Source organism: Oncorhynchus clarkii, chromosome 7 (assembly GCF_045791955.1).
Source record: "Oncorhynchus clarkii lewisi isolate Uvic-CL-2024 chromosome 7, UVic_Ocla_1.0, whole genome shotgun sequence".
Lineage (NCBI taxonomy): Eukaryota > Metazoa > Chordata > Actinopteri > Salmoniformes > Salmonidae > Oncorhynchus > Oncorhynchus clarkii.
In genome coordinates this window covers 23,172,432-23,194,648 of record NC_092153.1, presented here as the reverse complement: position 1 = coordinate 23,194,648, position 22,217 = coordinate 23,172,432, and the positions used below count along the sequence as shown (strand labels likewise).

The 22,217-nt window shown below is 40.1% G+C and overlaps 1 protein-coding gene across 1 annotated transcript in view; it reads left to right on the top strand.

The window, feature by feature from the left end:
* The first annotated feature begins 4,399 nt into the window (after nucleotides 1–4,399).
* The window catches only part of LOC139414171 (low-density lipoprotein receptor-related protein 1B-like), a 195,784-nt gene continuing 177,966 nt past the window's right edge, over nucleotides 4,400–22,217 (top strand). Inside the window, exon 1 of the mRNA XM_071162057.1 lies at nucleotides 4,400–4,484. Within this exon, the coding sequence (XP_071018158.1) occupies nucleotides 4,400–4,484 (85 nt within the window). The remainder of the gene's footprint in view (nucleotides 4,485–22,217) is intronic.

Below are 22,217 nucleotides of genomic sequence, written 5' to 3'. Positions count from 1 at the left end.
TGGTATTCCATTGAAAGCTGGTGGAAGTCTCCTGATGGTGCCTATTTAACCTGTCAGTTTATAGGAGTTGAGTGTTACCTATTTCCCATCTTCATTCACAGTGGACATTTCCTCTGCCAGTCCTAATTAGTTAATGAATAGAAGGAATCAGCACTGAGCCTACAGGGAGCTAGCTGCATTATCAATTTAGAGAGAGGAGTTTCAGCACCATGAAGAGCAAGACAACGTTACTATATTGAATAATATCTCAACTCCAATCTTCACCACATTTCCCTAGCCCTTATCCATCTTTAAGATTACCACTGACATACAGTACCACAGGAGAAAATTGACATCAGACAGTAGTTATGTTGAAAGAGCTGATTTTCAAATTCATGGGCAGGAAACGTATAGATGTAACCCAGACTTAATCTATACTGATTTAGCTATTCAGAAGCAAAATACGAATAAAATGATTTAAACAAAAAATGAACACAAAATATTAAATATTTACAAAGGAGCTCTTTGCCTCGGCGACCTCACAGCGCCATGTCAAAATGTGCAGAACGGCATGAGATTAGCTATAAAACTGCAAAGGTTTCTCTCTGCCTCATGGCCTTGCGCTACACCACTGCATGCATCCCAATGGTAGACCGCCTCAAACAAATCATCCCCTTTAATGCTGCAGACAGCAGGAGTTGATCCTTGGCTTAACAGTGTCATAGCAAATAACCAGTCTTCCGTTAAGTCACCAGTAATAAAGGGAGGTCGAACACAAACCCTTCAAAGCGTCATAATAAGCCTTTGCATATTTATTTCACTTCTACATATTATAAACGGCACATTTTGGACGTTTGGTTTTGCTTTAGGAGGGATATCTGTCTGACAATTACATTTAAAAAGTCTCATGTAGGAAGTAGTCAATTCTGAAGAAGGAGAGGTTGAGCAAGAAGTTGGTTCCATCCCAAATGCCACCTTAATTCCTTGTAAATAGCGCACTACTTTTGACCAGAGCTATATGGGCCCTGGTCAAAAGTAGTGCACTGCATAGGGAATAGGTTGTTTGTTGTAGTATACAAAGGAGCTGTCCCAGAGGTAACCTTGCTGCTTTTGTTTTTTTCACTACAAACAAAACGGCCTCTTCTTCAAACAAGCCCAAGCATCTCACATTGTAACAATATCTAAACTCACCATACATATGTATTGATCCTTTATCTATACATCTTCACAATACAATTGAAAGTAAATCTTGTACTTTTTTTAGAGCGCATCCACTCTCCTCTATCTCCCCCACTCCATTGCCGTCTACTCACACAGATAACTGTATTTTGTTTCAATGTCGGCTATATTTTGAAGGTCTTGGATAGCTTGTACTGTATGTTGGGATCTGACAAGTGCTGACCTCCATGGTTTTAATGGACTCTTCTGTGGCTCATTTGTAAGAAGAGGGGAGCTCTCTGCTGCTGCCTCTGCTTTGTACTGGGACAGGTCTCCAGGGCCCTCTTCTTCAGAAACATGGAGGACAACACATCTTTATGGGCTACATGCCCTCCTTACTGAGCACTATTGACTGGTTGTCAGCTAGCCTTCTAGACAATGATGCGGGAATTGGTCTCTCTTATTGTGTTTTGTCCTCTCCTTTTCATCTTCTCTCTCTCGCTCTCTTTCACTCTCTCTCTCAATTCAATTCAAGGGCTTTATTGGCATGGGAAACATGTTAACCATTGCCAAAGCAAGTGAAATAGATATTAAACAAAAGTGAAATAAACAATAAAAATGAACAGTAAACATTACACTCACATAAGTTCCAAAAAGAATAAAGACATTTCAAATGTCGTATTATGTCAATATACAATGTTGTAGCGATGTGCAAATAGTTAAAAGTACAAAAGAGAAAATAAATAAACATAAATATGGGTTGTATTTGCAATGGTGTTTGTTCTTCACTGGTTGCCATTTTCTTGTGGCGACAGGTCACAAATATTGCTGCTGTGATGGCACACTGTGGTATTTCACCCAGTAGTGAAATACTGGGTGAAATCTCTCTCTCTTTCTCTCTGTGTTTGTGTGTACATGAAAAGAAAGCCCTGTAGGGGGCAGCGAAGTACCACACACTATTAATTTGGATGAACATGATCATAAGGAACCTAAAATATCACATAAGCCAAGCCAGGACAAGGGAGTGGAAATTCATCTTAGGGTGAGGATAAGCTGCAAGTCTAGAGAAGCTGGGTACATTAGCCTTCCACAAGAGCGTCTGGTTGTGTGTTGGATGTCATTTCTAATTTCAGTACTTCATCTCTGTGATTGCCCAGGAGGGGGTGGAGAAGGCCCTTGCACTCTGGACCTGTCTGTCTTCTGACTGAGACTGTACTGTAAGCTCCACTGGTGTGGCTCTGGCTCCACCAGTGTAGTATAAGACAGTTAGCAAGGCAGGCAGCAGCTGCTTCTGTTCATCCACTATGCCAGGGGACTGGAACACTCAGCTAGCTAACTCCCTCCTAGGACACTGACCTCCTTTGTGGTGCTCGATTGAAATTCAGGAGCCTGCCCCCGTACCCGTACCCCAGGCCCAGCACAAGTCTGTAAACAATCAGGGGCATATGGGTGAGGAATGACAATCTCTGAAAACTGAAAGATGGGATGAGATGGGATCCCTGGCTATGATCCCACTCTGAGGGTGTCTCAAGGGGAGTGGGATATGCAAAGAACACATTTCCATGTCCTCACACTCGTACAGGTTATCCACTTGTGCATGCAGTGAAACAGGACAAATATAAGCACCCCCTATTTGACATTTGACATACACACACACATTGCATGGACATACAGTGAATGGTTTTGCAATTACAATACATTATTACATCCATATTAGGTGGGTGTATTTTATCTGTGTTGTTAGGCTGCCCCTGGCCCGCATATTCCATATTTGAAAAAGGGCATGGAGAGTTGGGCTGCCACAGTCTAATAGAGAGAATGGAGGGACCATCCGTTCTGCATCTCCTCAGGGGAAACCAAACCAGAGAGATCAGACAGTGGCTGAATCACTACAGTTTAAGATTTGTCAGGCACAATGATGGGACTTGACTGAGAGGAGACGAAAGGAGAGGAGACAAATTATTACTTTTAACGGTCTAAAGAGGGTTTCATATTCACAGAGAAGAGAAGAAGCCCTTTGTCACTCAGATTGCTGGACTAAATCAGAGTTTCCCGAACTTGGTCCTAGGTCGTTTTCATCGTCCCCTGTTCATGGTTTTTTTTGGGGGGAGGGGCAAAGCCGAGTTTAGACAGTGGTGGAAAAAGTACTCAAAAGTCATACTTGAGTAAAAGTAAGGTTACCTTAATAGAAAAGTGAAAGTCACCTAGTCAAATTCTACTTGAGTAAAAGTCTAAAAGTATTTGGTTTTAAGTATACTTAAGTATCAAAAGTAAATGGAATTGCTAAAAATGTACTTAAGTATCTAAAGTAAAAGTATTAATAATTTCAAATCGCTTATATTATGCAAAACAGACATCACAATTTTCTTGTTTTTCATTTATTTACGGATAGCCAGGGGTACACAACAACACTAATTTAATTTACAAACAAAGCATGTGTTTAGTGAGTCCGCCAGATCAGAGGCAGTTGGGATGACCAGGGATGTTGTCTTGCTTGATAAGTGTGTGAATTGCACCATTTTCCTGTCAAAATGTAACAAGTACATTTGGGTGTCTGGGAAAATGTATGGAGTAAAAAGTACATTATTTTCTTTAGGAATGTAGTGAAGTAAAAGTAAAAGTTGTTGAAAATATAAATAGTAAAGTAAAGTACAGATATCCCAAAAAACGACTTAAGTAGTAGTTTTACTTAAGTACTTCACACGACTGAGTTTAGGAAACCCTGGACTAAATGGATTACTCTTCTGGAACACGTTTATCCCTTTAAAAGTGCTGAGTTTTGTGTACCTCAATATTCTAAGAATTGTCAGTAATCTTACTGACAATTCTTAGAATACACTACTGTAGATTAATTTGAAGAGATATGCATGTATGCAATTCCCTACTGTCAATTAAATTATAGTCTCTCTCTCTCTCTTTCTCTCTCTCTCTCTCTCTCTCACGAGAAACATCGTCACGTTTACAAATGAGAGGACAAGCTATGTAATGTAGACCCTCAGTGTTGAAAAGTGATAGAAACATTATCTCCCTGTACGGATAGCTCTACCTCCCTCCCGCCTTCCTTCCCTCCTACCTTTTCTATCTCTCGCACGCTTTCACAGTGTCCTCCACTCGCTCACATACAGCTGGGAAGAGGTAAAGGTAAAACGCAAAGGTTTGCGTGACAAGCGAAGTGGCTTTCTACAGTTGACATTTCTCAACGTTATAACAGGACCAGGACGTGGGTGAATGAAGTGCTGCGTCCAGTTTTAGATCCGCAACGATGTCTGACTTTATTTTAGCTTTTTTGACCATATCGGGATTATTTCAAATTGCTAAAATGCTGACGACTGCGGATGCAGATCAAGGTAAAAACAAGTTTATGTTGTGCTATTACTGTCGAAAAGCCATCTATCTATTCGTATCGAAATCATCATCATCACATCACAATCATAGATTTCCAAAAGCATTTTATGACCTTGTCCTTGGCTTTTTGTCACGTAGGCCTATGTGTTATGTTGTTTGGCAAGGCTTGTTACAAATATCTGAATTACAAATCTCTGAATTAAGTGTGTGATGTGCACTGTCGCTAATAATGCGAATTCTGATGGAAGTTACATGCCAAGTTATGCCATTATTATAGATAACATGCACGATGCAGAAGATGAACAGAAGTCTGCTCTATTCATCCTGTGATTTAACCCAAATAACATGATTATTTGATATTGTATAATTGAGCATTAGGTAGGCTACCACTTTCCTTTTGTTGTTTTAACTTTATAGCCCACCCACATTAAACATGTTGTTGCAAAGCCTGAACAATACGGGCTTGTTCAAATAGATTTATAACAGATGGGAATGAATTCATAATTGATTGATAATGTTTGGGGCTATATGCAGTTGAAAATGTATCAAAGAAAAAAAACAATCACGCAAGAAAAACAAAGGTATCAAATACTCAAATGCATGTATATCTGCTCAACATCAGTATGTCAACTAAGCTACTGGCTACTGGTTAATGAAATCCATCTGGTCAGCTTGTTCATTACATGCTCATCTGTTTAGCCTGCCTGACCAATATAAACCTCTGAAATATGGGCTAGGCTACTGCGGGAAGAAGACCTTACATCCAATAAACACTAGATTGACCATAAATGACCAACATCATTACAGTTTATCCACAATCAACAGTTTTATAAAGGTAATCCAATATTGACACCCCATTGCTGCCTTAGCAAATACAAATTGCATCTTAATGATAGAGAATATGGAGTAAACGTACTCAGACAGAGATAGATGTGTTCGTTGCATACATGTTTTTAGTGGTTGGCAGAGGTGATACCACAGATTTTCTTTAAATGGTATGGCAAAAAAATAAAAAATCTGGGACATGGAGTTTTTCCTGGTCTCATGACCTGGTCAGGTAAAACTCTGGGTACTATTCGTAGGCTGTGACCAAATATTATTATTATAGATCGCTTCCCTTATCATCTGTGCTATGACTATAGGGTTGGTTTTTTTCTTGTCGGGTTATGTGAATTGGAAACACTCCTGGCCTAAGGTGGATCAAACCCATTCTAACTACCACAAACAAGCCTTGCTATTTTTCATTCTGAATCTGATATCTAAAGAGCCAGAGACAAACAACTACATTGGACAACAAGGGCCAGTGACACGAAATCTCACAACAAAATGTGGAAAAAGTCAAGGGTGTGAATACTTTCTGAAGGCACGAGTACTCTGTAGTTGACTATAGCAGGGCTGTGTTATGCAAAAAAAATGTCACAATGTCTTTAAATGTTAATTTCGCTCTACACACACACAATGTTAATCAGTAGACTTTGAAAAATAAATATTTGAATTAAAGAATATTGTAATCTGATGTCATAAAACCTTTTATTTGTTCATCTGATTACAGTGCTCATCTGCAATGATCCATTCTGTAAGCTTTATGTAAGGCATGGTTCCATGTAACACTATACATGGTAGACTTTGTAACAAGGCAGGGAGGGTTACATTGAACACAATTCTTTATGTCATAAGTCATCATTTTGGGGCGGCAGGGTAGCCTAGTGGTTAGAGAGTTGGACTAGTAACCGTAAAGGTTGCGAGTTCAAGTCCCCCAGCTGAAAAGGTACAAATCTGTCATTCTGCCCCTGAACAGGCAGTTAACCCACTGTTCCTAGGTCATCATTGAAAATAATAATTTGTTCTTAACTGACTTGCCTAGTTAAATAAAGATAAAACAAATAAGCTTGTGTTGTTGTCCTGTCTCTGTCTGGACCACCAAAGGTTGGTGCTCACTGTAGGAACTGATTGCCTTTCAAATTTATATATTAAATCAACTACTTTCAACATTTTCATTGAAAATAATATCCCCCATTTGTATGGCACTCTATTCTAACCAAACCTGCATTACCAGTTCATAACAGCAGGTGTCAATATGCTCTAGCTATTTCAAAAAGGCAGATGTCATGATGCCAACTTTTCTCTGTATTTGTGAAAGTTATGGTGGTGATAGACATACAGTTGAAGTCGGAAGTTTACATACACTTAGGTTGGAGTCATTAAAACTTGTTTTTCAACCTCCGAAATTTCTTGTTAACAAACTATAGTTTTGGCAAGTCGGTTAGGCCATCTACTTTGTGCATGACACAAGTCATTTTTCCAACAATTGTTTACAGACAGATTATTTCACTTATAATTCACTGTATCACAATTCCAGTGGGTCAGAAGGTTACAACACTAAGTTGACTGTGCCTTTAAACGGCTTGGAAAATTCCAGAAAATGATGTCATGGCTTTAGAAGCTTCTGATAGGCTAATTGACATCATTTGATTCAATTGGAGGTGTACCTGTGGATGTTTTTCAAGGCCTATCTTCAAACTCAGTGCCTCTTTGCTTGACATCATGGGAAAATCAAAAGAAGTCAGCCAAGACCTCAGAAATACATTGTAGAGCTCCACAAGTCTGGTTCATCCTTGGGAGCAATTTTCTAACGCCTGAAGGTACCACGTTCATCTGTACAAACAATAGTACGCAATTACAAACACCATGGGACCACACAGCCATCATAACGCTTTTACCGTTTCCTAGAGATGAACGTACTTTGGTGCGAGAATTGCAAATCAATCCCAGAACAAAAGCAAAGGAACTTGTGAAGATGCTGGAGGAAACAGGTACAAAGTATCTATATCCACAGTAAAACAAGTCCTATATCGACATAACCTGAAAGGCATGAGGATGGAAATGATGTGGATATATTGAAGCAACATCTCAAGACATCAGTCAGGAAGTTAAAGCTTGGTCGCAAATGGGTCTTCCAAGTGGAAATGACCCCAAGCATACTTCCAAAGTTGTGGTAAAATGGCTTAAGGACAACAAAGTCAAGGTATTTGAGTGGCCACCACAAAGCCCTGACCTCAATTCTATGGAAGATTTGTGGGCAGAACTGAAAAAGCATGTGCGAGCAAAGAGGCCTACAAACCTGACTCAGTTACACCAGCTCTGTCAGGAGGAATGGGCCAAAATTCACCCAACTTATTGTGGGAAACTTGTGGAAGGCAAAACGTTTGACGCTTGTGCAAAACGTTTGACCCAAGTTAAACAATTTAAAGGCAATGCTAACAAATACTAATTGAGTGTATGTAAACTTCTGAATGTGATGAAAGAAATAAAAGCTGAAAGAAATCATTCTCTCCACTATTATTCTGACATTTCACATTCTTAAAATAAAGTGGTGATCCTAACACAGAACCCAAACCGGCTGTGCCTGCGCTATCGTGCATAAATTTATTTTGCCCCCCCACACCAAACACGATCACGACATGCAGGTTAAAATATCAAAACAAACTCTGAACCAATGACATTAATTTGGGGAGAGGTCAAAAAGCGTTAAACATGTATGTCAATTCAGCTAGTTAGCTTGCACTTGCTAGCTAACGTTAATTTGTCCTATTTAGCTAACTTGCTGTTGCTAGCTAATTTGTCCTGGGATATAAACATTGAGTTGTTATTTTACCTGAAATGCACAAGGACCTCTACTCCGACAATTAAGGCAGGCAGAAAAGGAGAGTTTCCATGAGATAACACAGCCACAAAGTCTGATTCCACAGACCAGAGAGGAGCGTGAGTAAAGAAAGAAACCAAGTCAAATCAAATCCAATTTTATTGGTCGCATCCACATATTTAGCAGATGCTATTGTGGGTGTAGGGAACTGCTTGTGTTCCTAGCTCCAGCAGTGCAGTAATATCTAAAAATTCACAACAATACACACAGATCTAAAAGTGGAATTAAGAAATATATAAATATTAGGACAAGCAATTTCGGGGGTCAGAGTATAAAAATATATACAGTACCAGTCAAAAGTTCAATAAAAGTGTTAAACAAACCAAAATGTATTTTAGATTCTTCAAAGTAGCCACCCTTTGCCCTAATGACAGCTTTGCACACTCTTGGCATTCTCTCAACCAGCTTAATGAGGAATGCTTTTCCAACTGTCTTTTAAAGGAGTTCCCACATATGCTGAGCACTTGTTGGCTGCTTTTCCTTCCCTCTGCGGTCCAACTCCTCCCAAACCATCTCATTTGGGTTGAGGTCGGGTGATTGTGGAGGTCAGATCATCTGATGCAGCACCCCATCACTCTCCTTCTTGGTCAAATAGCCCTTACACAGCCTGGAAGTGTGTTTTGAGTCATTGTCCTGTTAAAAACCAAATGATAGTCCCACTAAGCCCAAACCAGATGGGATGGCATATTGCTGCAGATTGCTGTGGTAGCCATGCTGGTTAAGGGTGCCTAGAATTCTAAATAAATCATTGACAGTGTCACCAGCAAAGCAACCCCACAGCATCACATCTTCTCCTCCATGCATCACAGTGGAAACCACACATGCGGAGATAATCCGTTCACCTACTCAAATTTGGACTCATCAGACCAAAGAACAGATTACCACTGGTCTAATATCCATTGCTCGTATTTCTTGGCCAAGCAGGTCTCTTCTTCTTATTGGTGTCCTTTAGCAGCAATTTGACCATGAAGGTCTGATTCCGACAGTCTCCTCTGAACAGCTGATGTTGAGATGTGTCTGTTACTTGAACTCTGTGAAGCCTTTATTTGGGCTGCAATCTGAGGTGCAGTTAACTCTAATGAACATATCCTTTGCAGCAGATGTAACTCTGGGTCTTCCTTTCCTGTGGCGGTCCTCATGAGAGCCAGTTTCATCATAGCGCTTGATGGTTTTTGCAACTGTATTTGAAGAAACTTTAAAAGTTCTTGACATTTTCCGCATTGACTGACCTTCATGTCTTAAAGTAATGATGGACTGTCATTTCTCTTTGCTTTTTTGTGCTGTTCTTGCCATCATATGGACTTGGTCTTTTACCAAATAGGGCTATCTTCTGTATACCACCCCTACCTTGTCACAACACAACTGATTGGCTCAAACACATTAAGAAGGAAAGAAATTCCACAAATGTACTTTTAACAAGACACGCCTGTTCATTGAAATGCATTCCAGGTAAAGCTGAGAGAATGCCAAGTGTGCAAAGCTGTCATCAAGGCAACTTTGAAGAGTCTCAAATAAATTAAATATATTCAGATTTATTTTACACTTTGTTGGTTACTACATGATTCCATAGGTGTTATTTCATAATTTTTATGTCTTCACTATTATTCTACAATGTTCAAAATAGTAAAAATAAAGAAAAACCCTGGAATTAGTAGGTGTGTCCAAACATTTCACTGGTACTGTATATGATGGGATGTACAGACAATATAGACATTATGGACAGTATGTGGATAAAATATTTAGTATATCTGTAGAATACGTAGGACAGAATATATACAGCAATAGTTGAATAGTATTTTATTTTTTTTAATCTTAATTTAACTAGGTAAATCAGTTGAGAACAAATTATTATTTACAAGGACGGCCTACCAAAAGGCGGGGACGGGGGCTGGGATTAAAAATAAATAAATAAATAAAATATAAATATAGGGCAAAACACACATCACGACAAGAGAGACAACACAACACTACATAAAGAGAGACCTAAGACAACAACATAGCAAGGCAGCAACACATGACAACACAGCATGGTAGCAAGACAACAACATGGTAGCAACACAACTTAGCAGCAGCACAACATGGTAGCAACACATGACAACACATTATGGTAGCAACACAACATGGTAGCAGCACAACATGGTAGCAACACAACTTAGCAGCAGCACAACATGGCAGCAACACATGACAACACATTATGGTAGCAACACAACATGGTAGCAACACAACATGGTAGCAACACAACTTAGCAGCAGCACAACATGGCAGCAACACATGACAACACATTATGGTAGCAACACAACATGGTAGCAGCACAAAACATGGTACGAACATTATTGGTCACAGACAACAGCACAAAGGGCAAGAAGGTAGAGACAACAATATATCACGCCAAGCAGCAACAACTGTCAGAAAGAGTGTTCATGATTGAGTCTTTGAATGAAGAGATTGAGATGAAACTGTCACGTTTGAGTGTTTGTTGCAGCTCGTTCCAGTCGCTAGCTGCATCGAACTGAAAAGATGAGTAACCCAGGGATGTGTGTGCTTTGGGGACCTATAACAGAATGTGACTGGCAGAACAGGTGTTGTATGTGGAGGATGAGGGCTGCAGTAGATATCTCAGATAGGAGGGAGTGAGGCCTAAGAGGGTTTTATAAATAAGCATCAACCAGTGGGTCTTGCGACGGGTATACAGAGATGACCAGTTTACAGAGGAGTATAGAGTGCAGTGATGTGTCCGAAAAGGAGCATTGGTGGAAAATCTGATGGCCGAATGGTAAAGAACATCTAGCTGGGGTGAGGTGCTATGTCAACTTGTCCAATAACTTGCCTGCTTTCTTTTCCATTGCAAAAATGTTTTCTATGACATAAACTAATGAATATGTCTGGTAAACGTGTTTGGTGAAAGTGGTGTGGCGGCGCAACACCAGATTGAAAAAAAACTGGGGTAAAGGCTGTCTTGCAACAAGTTTTCTGCCGGCTCTGGTGGCTGTGGTACATTACCTAATTCAGTGTACAGTGACGGTGCACGGCTGCATTTTGAGCCTCCACATTTTCAAGTGTGTAATAGTACATCATAAGTACATCATGCCACACATTGGCAGCACTATCTATGCATCTCCTTCATGGTTAAGTGGAAGGAATCTTTTTGTGCTCATCATCCCAACAGACCAGTTGGCCCAATCCAATGTAGCTGGACCAATGGAATGTCACAGCTCAGAATCTTGCAAATGGCACCCTATTCCCTACACACTGCACTACTTTTGCCCAGGGCCCATGTATGGAATAGGGTGCCATTTGGGACGAAGCCCCAATAATAACTTTTCTTCCAAGGACTCAGATATGAATTGAGGCACCGTATCCTCCAAAGAAATAGCAGTGGAGACTTTAGCCTATTAAATATTACTGTACCTCCTCTCTCCCCGATGAGGGTTGAAGCAAAGCCTGGCTATAGGCCTGTGTGTGTCTAAACTAGGAGGAATTCAAGGATCTCTCCTCTACAAAGGTTAAATGGTGAAATTATTTTTTTCTGACCTGCTTTTTCTGAGAGGTGACACTTTAAAATGAATCACAGAATGAATGTTTGTCTTGGAGGTCAGTTCCTGATAATTTGAATGTAAGGTGGTATAGGACAATTAATTGCACATTTGGGAAATTGTGTAAAGTAACTAAAATAGCTATATATATATATTATATACCCTTTATTAATATACTCTTACTTCTAAAAGACAAGTTGTGACATACATTTACATTTATACCATTACTGTTACACATTTAACCCTCAAGCTAGTCCTATATTTTACATATAATGATTACCAACTGGGGTCATTTTGACCCCAAGAATAAACTTTTGGAAAAAGCAACAATCATCACAAAATATCAACTCATTTCTTATAAAAACATCATTAGACATGTAATTAATGTTATCTGAAATAAAAAAATGACCAAAACAGACTTATTTTAGCCAAATTACATTTAATTAGCATATTCTTTAGAAAATGCACAGCTGTTTTCCAATGTGCAATACACAATAGTACAAAAAACAAACATATTTACCATCATTTAATTAAATTATCATTTCATTTTCAGAATTTTAAAGTAAATATTTATTTTATAATATTTATGTGGTACCGCATAAATGACTGCCATTTAAAGGGGCAGTTGAACAACATTTAAAATATACAGAAGTTTACTGACAAAAAGTGATTAAATTCACTTTTAAAAAGTGGTCCTGGGAAACAAAAAAAATTGCTTCGTTATTTAAATGTAACTTACCCCACAGTCAGCATTAGAATTGCTGTTATTGAAACAATGCTGGTACAGCCTATGACAGGATGTTTCAAAAAGTATACCCAAATCCTCAAATTCACTTATAACCAAATGGTTCAGCACCCAAATTAGCATAATACATTACACATATAGAATATTGGAGGATATAATGGGAATTCTGGTATTTATCAAACATTTTCGGTATAATATTTTTTTCTTCTGATAATACAAAACAACACTGCATTAATGCTGCTTTTCAACTGTAACACCAGTGTGACACTAGTGTATACACCATCATGTTATACCAGGGAAATTGTGTTTCCATAGCTAGGGCTGACACTGAGGACTTATGAAGAGCAGAATCAACAACCGCTGCATCAAAACAGTTGCTTTGTGAGAAGGTGTTAAAGTTCACAGTCAGCCGTTGTTATGTAAATGCGAGGTGAAAAGTACCAGTGGCCTGGCTTTGGTCCCAGGTAAGAGCAGGTCTGCCGGAGCCATGGCCCACACTCCTAGAAAAAAAAAGGTTCTGGATAGAACCAAAAAGGGTTCCATGCTTGCTTCACATATGGCACCCCTTAAGGTTCTATATAACACCAAAATTGGTTCCTATATATGAAGCAAGAAATAGAACCCTTTTCTTTGTTTAGTTATAAGAGTGCAGTGAGACACGGGTGCTGGCCAGCATGGAAACAGGAATGTTTTTGCCTTTTGGGTAAAACACTGGGCTAAAACCTGTGTGAAAATGCACTCCGTATGTGTACATTTAAGGGTAGCTGGCTTCTGTATTACAGTTTTACCAAGTATGCATACCACTGACATACCTTTATGAGCTGTACTGACTGCAACTAAGCACATATCTGAGGTCCTTTAGATTTTGTACATGGCCAATCAATAAATACAATGTATTTATAAAGCCCTTTTTACATCAACAGATGTCACAAAGTGCTATACGGAAACCCAGCCTAAAACCCCAAACAGCAAGCAATGCAGATGTACAGTAGAAGCACGGTGGCTAGGAAAAACTCCCTAGAAAGGCCGGAACCTAGGAAGACACCTAGAGAGGAACCATGCTCTGAGGGGTGTCCAGTCCTCTTCTGGCTGTGCTCGGGTGGAGATGGTCCAATGCCAGATTGTTCTTCAAGATGTTCAAACGTACATAGATCCTTCACTCAGTCTGGAGATCTGGTCAAACTTAGTTATACAGTTATATTCATAGGCGAGTACATTAAGGTTCTCCATCTCTGCAGGTGATCTGTCTATCTGGTCAAAATCGTTGATACAGGTTCCCCTCCGTCCTCTGATGACATCATCTGTCTTTCGGATGGAACATTAAAACAGATGTCCTGACTCTCTGTGGTCACAAAAAAATCCAATGTCGCAACATCTAAGCATCCCGGATAGCACTGACTCTCTGCTGTCACGACCGTCGTATGAATAATTAGACCAAGGCGCAGCGTGAGTAGAGTTCCACATTTTAACGATAGTGAAACTTCCAAAACAACAACGATATACCGATCGTGAAATACATAGCGCACATAGGCACTCATACACAACAATATCCCCCATAGCAGGTAGGAAAATCACATACAAGTATGATCCCCAATTAGAGGTAACGATTATCAGCTGCCTCCAATTGGGAACCATACACACACACACACCAACATAGAAATATAATACCTAGAAACCCCCCTAGTCACGCCCTGACCTATTACACCAAAGAGAACCCCGAGGGCTCTCAATGGTCAGGGCGTGACATCTGCACTGTTTTACTCATTTCATGTGTACAGTATATACTGTATTCTAGTCAATGCCATCCTATTCAACTGGCTAAATTCCCAATCTGGCACCATCATGGCCACCTAATCATCCCCGGCTTCCAATTGGCTCATTCATCCCCCCTCTTCTCCAATGTAACTATTCCTCAGGTCGTTGCTATATTGATGAGAATGTGTTCTCAGTCAACTTAGCTGGGAAAATAAGGGTACAAAAGTATAAACAACCTAATAGTATGTCTTGAAACAAAACCTGGATCCAAATAAATACTTTTTTTTAGATTTGCCCTGGAATAACTACTTTTCTGAGCATACACACCAATACAGCTATTTACTGTACAGTATGTAGATGCAGAGCATATCAGAGTTCTGAATTGCAAGTACCATTGTCATACTTTGTATACACTTGGAATATTTTATATGCACAATAAGGTGATTTTTGTTTTGATTTTTGTACACAGTCATATGGTATAGAAAAGTACAATCTTAGGCGAGTACATATGATATATGATCTGTCTATTTTATTTAACAAGGCAAGTCAGTTAAGAACAAATTCTTAATTTCAATGACGGCCTAAGAACAGCACCTGTTCAGGGGGAGAAGGATAGATTTGTACCTTGTCAGCTCAGGGATTTGAACTTGCAACCTTTCAGTTACTAGTCCAACGCTCTAACCACTAGGCTACCCTGCCACCCCTGGTCAAGATCACTGATACAGGTCTCACTTCACCCTCTGGGGGTATGGATAACTTGTAATTATGTCTCCAGAGAAAAATAGATTTAAGTAAAGGTGCTATTTAAAAAATTACTATAGGCAGAATTGGGTGTTTTTGGCTGGGGTCTAAAATACCCTAAAGGACATGAATTTTAAAAAAATCTAAATTGATACCAAAACACTAAGCTATGATTTAGATTTGTTGGGAACAAGTTGATTGACAAAGTCATTGCAACATGAATAAACCACCTTTGGGCTATGATCAAAAATATGCCTCTGAGGTCAAAATGACCTAGATGGTAGCTTGAAGGTTAAATACTTGTTTAATGCAATTGTAGGACAGAGTAATACTGTTTTTGTGTGACCTTATGACCTTATGACCTCCTCTAGCAGGTGTCGTCGTCGATCTGACTTTGGTTAATATTTAGCAACAAAAAAAACAAAGTAATCACAGTTATAGAAGGGTAAAAGAGGGTAAACATTGATGATGTTGTGTTTCATCCCATATCTAATTATTCTCCAAGTGGGTTGCTCTGTTCCCCAGTCAGACTGTAATAAATCATCACTGCATCACAATATATTCTCGTGCTTAATAGCGGCATCCTGTGTGTGTGTGTGTGTGTGTGTGTGTGTGTGTGTGCGCGTGCGTGTTCTGGATTTCATGTATGCGTGTGGGCCATCTCCACTGCAGAAACACAAAATATAATTTCTTTGAATTGTACCTCTTTATATGAAAAGTCATTCCTGACGGACCCCTTAAAAGTCTGTACTGTGCTTCTGCATGGGCACACATCCTCCTGAGTGCCCGGAGTGAAATAGAAGGAAAAAATATGAGAGGGAGAGTGAGAGAGGGATATAGACAGAGAGAGAGAAAGAGAGAGCGCGAGAGAGAGCGAGAGAGCAGTAAGCTTAGGTTGCATCAGGTTGCAATGAATTAAGCCCACATTTCTTTGTAACACTACAATGCACATTTGCTCTGTAATGCACCATCCCCGAATCCATAGTTAGAAAAGGGGATATTTCATCGTTCCTTTGTTTGAAAATGGATAACAACCATCTCACTAGGAGAAGTTGATACTGTATCCTCCTTGTCCTTGAAATTGTAATTAGCCTACTTAAATGTGTTGAGATAATGAACTCTGAAACCTAGATATTCACAACAACACCCCAGATCAGTATTCAATTTATGTCGTCAATCACCAGGATTCTTCTTTAATTTGCTGCTAAGTGGTCTTTATCCTTACTGCCTCTCTTGTCTCTCCTCTGCATTAATAAAATAAAGTTAAGGTACAGAGTACAGACCGAGCACCGCCACTCAAATAAACAGGGAGAACCTACTGCTCAAATAAGCACGGAGAACCTACTGCTCAAATAAGCAGGGAGAACCTACTGCTCAAATAAGCAGGGAGAACCTACTGCTCAAATAAGCAGGGAGAACCTACTGCTCAAATAAGCAGGGAGAACCTACTGCTCAAATAATGTCCATGCACATAATGTCAAATGATTGAACCTGGAATGTAATATTGATCAGATCAAAAGATTTCTAGATTTCAAGTGCAATTCCAGGTTTTATTGTGATATTTAAACGTGTTTAGAGCATAGTCATAAAAAAAATCTGTTGCTTAAGAGCACTTTGCTTTCACAGCTTTAATCCCAAGTGTGTTTATCCAAATATCAAAAACCATGCGTTTGTCCTATTGATGCCATTTTCGTCTGTAATCTGTAACCTGCCTTGTAACCTGCCTTGAAGTCAGTTCAAATCAAATTGTATTGGTCGCATGCGCCGAATACAACAGGTGTAGACTTTAGTGAAATGCTTACTTACAAGCCCGCTCCCAACCATGCCAGAGTTAAAAAGTAAGACAAATATTTGCTAAATAAAATAGGAAAGAGTAACACAATAAAAACAGTAACGAGGCTATATACGTACAAGGAGTACGAGTACCGAGTTCATGTGCAGGTGTCAGGCCCTGACCTTAGAGAGCCTTTTTATTTCTCTATGTGGTTAGGTCAGGGTGTGATTTGGGTGGGCATTCTATGTTTTCTATTTCTTTGTTTTTAGGCCAGTGTGGTTCCCAATCAGAGGCAGCTGACTATCGTTGTCTCTGATTGGGGGATCATACTTAGGCAGCCCTTTTTCCCTACGTTTAGGTTGTGGGATCTTGTCTTTGTTTGTTGTGTCTGGTGCACGCCGAAGCTTTACGTCCGTTGTGTTGTTTATTGTTTTTTTTGGGATGAACGTTTAATAAAGAAAATGAACGCCTACCACGCTGCACCTTGGTCTTGTCATTCTACCACTAACCACGGATGTAACAGCAGGGGTACGAGGTTGTTGAGGTGATTGAAGAAATAAGGTATGCACATGTGGGTAGAGGTAAAAGTGACTAGGCCATCAGGATAGATCATTAACAGAGCACCAGCAGTGTATGTGATGTGTGAAAGTGTGTCTGTGTGCGAGTGTGTGTGTTTTGTGTAGTATGTATGAGTGTGTGGGTAGAGTCTAGTGAGTGTACATACAGCCAGTGCAAGGGAGTCAATGCAAAACTATTAAGATAAATAAATAAATAATGAATGAAGGGTGTCCATGCATATAAATAGTCCGGGTGGCCATCTGATTAACTGTTCAGCAGTCTTACGTCTTAGAAGCCGTTCAGGTGCCTTTTGGTCCCGGACTTGGCGTTCCAGTACTGCTTACCGTGCGTTAGCAGAGAGACAATCGATGACTGGAGTCTTTTTAGCGCTTTCCTCTGAAAGCGTCTGATATAGAGGTCCTGGATGGCAGGGCGTTTCGGCCGCAGCGATGTACTGGGCCATACACACTGCAGCCAATCAAGATGCTCTCAATGGTGCAGCTGTGGAACATTTTGAAAATCTGAGGGCCCATGTCAAATATTTTCAGCATTCTGAGGAAGAGGAAGAAGCATTATCATGCCGTCTTCATGACGACTGTGTTGGTGTGTTTGGACCATGTTAGGTCCTTAGTGATGTGGACACTGAGGAACTTGAAGCTCTCGACAAGCTCCACTACAAAATGGTTGAGTGGCTAATCTGTCTGATTGTTTAAACCTAAACTCAACATCAATATCCTTTCGTCGGTACCAGCCATCTGCTGTATCTACTCTGTTTTATATAAATTATTTAGTACTTCGATACAATGGTATTTCTTCATGTTTTTCAAATTACTGAGATGACCTTTCACAGTTTACTGGTCAAGCAATACATCCAATTGATATTATCAAAAACAAACAGTAGTACACATGTTTTATTAAGTGGAGAACCACATTTTCTGCATGGAAGCTGTGTGGCTGTTTGTTTGTGACTAAAACACAGTTAGGGCACAGTTGGGAGCTGCACGACAAATAGACACTGGCCTCATGAAGCATAACAGTCACAAAAGTCAATGATTTAGTTCAAAGACTTTACACAGTCTGTGGTAATTCAACTGTATTATAATCTAATTTCACAACTCAATACTCTGTGGAGATTAGATTTGTATCTTCGCCTAGCTGCGTAATGTCACCACTGGTGACATAATATGTCAGATTGGGTGACATTTAACTTCAGCGGTTAAATGTTGCTATTTCCACATATTCTAATGAGACCATATACAGTATGCAGCTACATGGTTTCATTGCATTTTCAAAACCATACATTTGTATGTGTTCTGTTCGGTCGTGAAGTGGTTTGTGATGGCAGCAAATGGCTCATATAGACAGTTAGACAAACCCAATGGCAAACAAACCAGCGGAAAGATGTGGTGACAATATGCTGGAACGGTTGTCTGTTTCTGCCTCTCGGCCACCTGTGAGCTTTGTGGGCATGTCATTTTACAGACTGAGGCTGGTCGGTAGCCATCTAACAATGCTGGCTCATGCCTGCAGGCGGTGAGAGTCTGTGTGTGTGTACGTGTACATGTGTATACGTGTGTGTCTACATGTGCGTGTGTGTGTGTGTGTGGGGGTATGAGTGTGCCTTTATGCCGGCATGCCTGTGTGTGTGTCTGTGTCTGTGTCTGTGTCTGTGTATGCATGTGGTCCCCAATCCTCCTATTAAACAGACAGCTCCAAAGTGTCCAAAGCACTGAAGACTTCACTAATGGCCCTGTCCTCACATTGTATCACCATCTGCTCCCAGCAAGCCTTCAGAGGAAACATCACATCACCACTCAGTGTGAAACAAAGAACATTTTTCTCTGTTTAGCATTCAATTCCGTTCCACATCACCATGTGACGTTTGAAGTTTGGCTGTTCAGTGTCCAGACGTTTTTTGGAGAAAAAGCTTAAAGCTTGTGTTTATAGAGACGTTTTGCATGAGAAGTTTAGTTACTACCATTTGGTTTTAAAATGTTGTGTTTTGATTGTCAGGACTTCCACAAATGTAGCAAAGATATTGGGTTTATTAATCAAACATCACAACCATTTTGTCTGGCAGACCTGCCAGCCAACACTTTTTTCAGAGAAATAAGATAGACCTTTCATTTGATGCAATTTGACTATTGACTTATCCTAGCTAGCCTTAAACTCAAAATGTGACTGTCAGAACAGAACAGGACTGTTAGAGATCTGCAGTGTTTTTTGCAATATTTACATATTCAATAGATTACATGTTGGGGACACCACACAAGGAATTGGCATTGTTTAGTCAGGGGAGATGTGAGCACCGAACAGCAAGCTTTGTGCTTTGTTGATGAAAAGAGGTTTAGGGAGGAGGTGTAGGGAGAAGATGAAGGCAGGAGCAGTAGGGGTGGGCTCGGATGTCTGCAGTAGTGCGTTTCTTAGCATTGTTCCTAAAGGGGCTTTACCCCGATTGCAACAAATGTCTCATTTCCTGGATTTGTCAAGCTGTGATGCATTAAAACTGGCAGTGAATAGGGCAGACAAAGCTATCTCATCACAATAGGATATTATGCATATCCCCTCTGACAACATTAACTAAAGTACCAATACATGCATACATGGCATGACTGCCAAGTGCCAACTCAGTGCATTTGCATTCGGACACACTATTTACCATACTTTGTTTAGTCTGCATGATCATTTAGCCTTCTTATTTACCCTTAATGGCAGTGTCAGACAGAGTTAGTTACATGTTTTAGGATCCACTATTTGTACATTTCCTGGACAGGCCATTTTCTAGATAGACTTTAGATCAACTGATCAGTCTGCAAAGAGGGAAGGTTCGATAATTTAATCTAATTCAATCTAATGAGTGTTCAAATTATGTGTTGTTTCAGGACGGTTTGATTAATGTAGTGTAATTTAAACCTTCATCCCTCCATCACCTCTAGTTGTAATTAGCCTCTAGATTAGGTGCAGAGAGGGGGGATGTAGAGAGAAAGCGAGAATGAGAGAGAGTGGAGGGTGGGAGAGGTAGAGAGAGAGAGAGACAGGAGTGAGGGGTAGAGGGTGGGAGAGAAGGAGAGAGGGAAGGATAAAAAGAGAGGGAGAGTCAGAGAGCGAGAGAGGGATATATCTATTTATAGAGAGCGAAATAGAAAGAGAGAGAGAGAGAGAGAGAGAGAGAGAGCCTGCCTGGGGTACAGAGACAGAATGTGAAATTGAATGGCACCGGCGGGCTAGCTGAACAGAACAGGATCGCGGTGACTAGCCAAATTTGTCATCTGGAAGGGAAGATTGATCTCTCAAACTGTTACCGCTAAATTAGCCGCGATGGGCTGCAAACTATTGGTAATAGATTCATTTATGTTCTTGACATTGGATGGAGGGCTAGAGGGATGAGGGGAGCAAAATATCTACAGTATATGACAAGTGGTGAAACAGATGAATAGGGAAAGGATGGAAGGACGTAAAAAATACCCTCTCTTCGCTCATGATCCTTTTAAACGATGGAAATGACGAGGACATATGCACTGTAACCATTGTCTCTAGATTCATTCTCCCATGAATCCATATGCTCTGCTCAAGATTTCTCTGCTCAAGACTGTCATAGACGGTGGAATTTTTTAATTTCTTCTTGAGGAAAGTTAATTCGTATGGAGATTGTGCGGGGCCTAAATCCAGCTTTAAAGACTGTCATTATAGCTACTTGTTCCTGCATTTGGTAAATCAGTCAAAGGTATAATTTACATACTAATGACATATTTCCCATGGAAATGTGTGGACAATTCTGCCATAGCAATGTGCATGATAAGAAGTCCTGCGTGTGTGCTTTGCTACTTGTTTAAGCTCTGTAGTACAGCGTATTTGTGTAATGTCAGATGATTTACCCGTTTTTGACCGTTTAGATGGAATCTGCAGTCGGGGAAACAGCAGCACTGGCCTCCCCACCACCATTGTTATTGTTTTTGTTGCTGAGCTGAGGAGCGTCTCGCAGGATGATAAAAAAGAAAAAGTGCTCTTCTATCGCGCAATGATGTCCGACGGAGAAAAAAACATGTTCATTGTATGCAGTCACTTCCTTGTTGTTGTAATATCGCAAACGACGTGGTGTAACCGGTGTGAAGTGGCTAGGTAGTTAGCGGGGTGCGCGCTAATAGCGTTTCAATTGGTGACGTCACTCGCTCTGAGCAATAGGTAACAATGCTTCGTGGGTGTCCGTTGTTGATGTGTGCAAAGGGTCCCTGGTTCGGGGCGAGGAGAGGGACGGAAGCAGTACTGTTACAACGGCAGTTTCACCGTTAAGGATTTCAGCTTTAGGTGTTGTACCAATATCTGTATTCATGCTCCATGAAATTAATTAGCAATTTTTACTTTTTAACCATGCAATAATTTCTCCTATAGCATAATTGATCCAGCTAATGCGATGGATGCCAAGCAACAAACAAGTTGCTTTCAAAATATTGTACATTATGCAATTATTTAAAGTAACTTCCTGATTAGAGGATATTACACTCGTAGAAAAAAGGTGCTATCTAGAACCTGAAAGGGTTCTTCAGCTGTCCCCTTCCACAGAGGGTTCTACATGGAACCTAAAGGGGTTCTACCTGAAACCAAAAAGTGTTCCACCTGGAACCAAAACAGGGCTGGCCTACGCAAAATGTTATTTATCCATTGTTTAGCTGGAATGGAATGTTTGTACACTGTGCATTTGACTGTGATAATGAGGTTGTCTCACCTAGCTATCTTAAGATGAATGCATTAACTGTAAGTCACTCTAGATAAGTGCTAAATAACTAAAATGTGAAATGTAAATGTTTTACATACATATCTTATATAACACTCTTAGAAAAAAGGTGCTACCTAGAACCTAAAAGGGTTTGTTGTGGAAGTTCTACACAGGGACACTCAAAGTCAATCTTAAATGAATCATTGTTTATT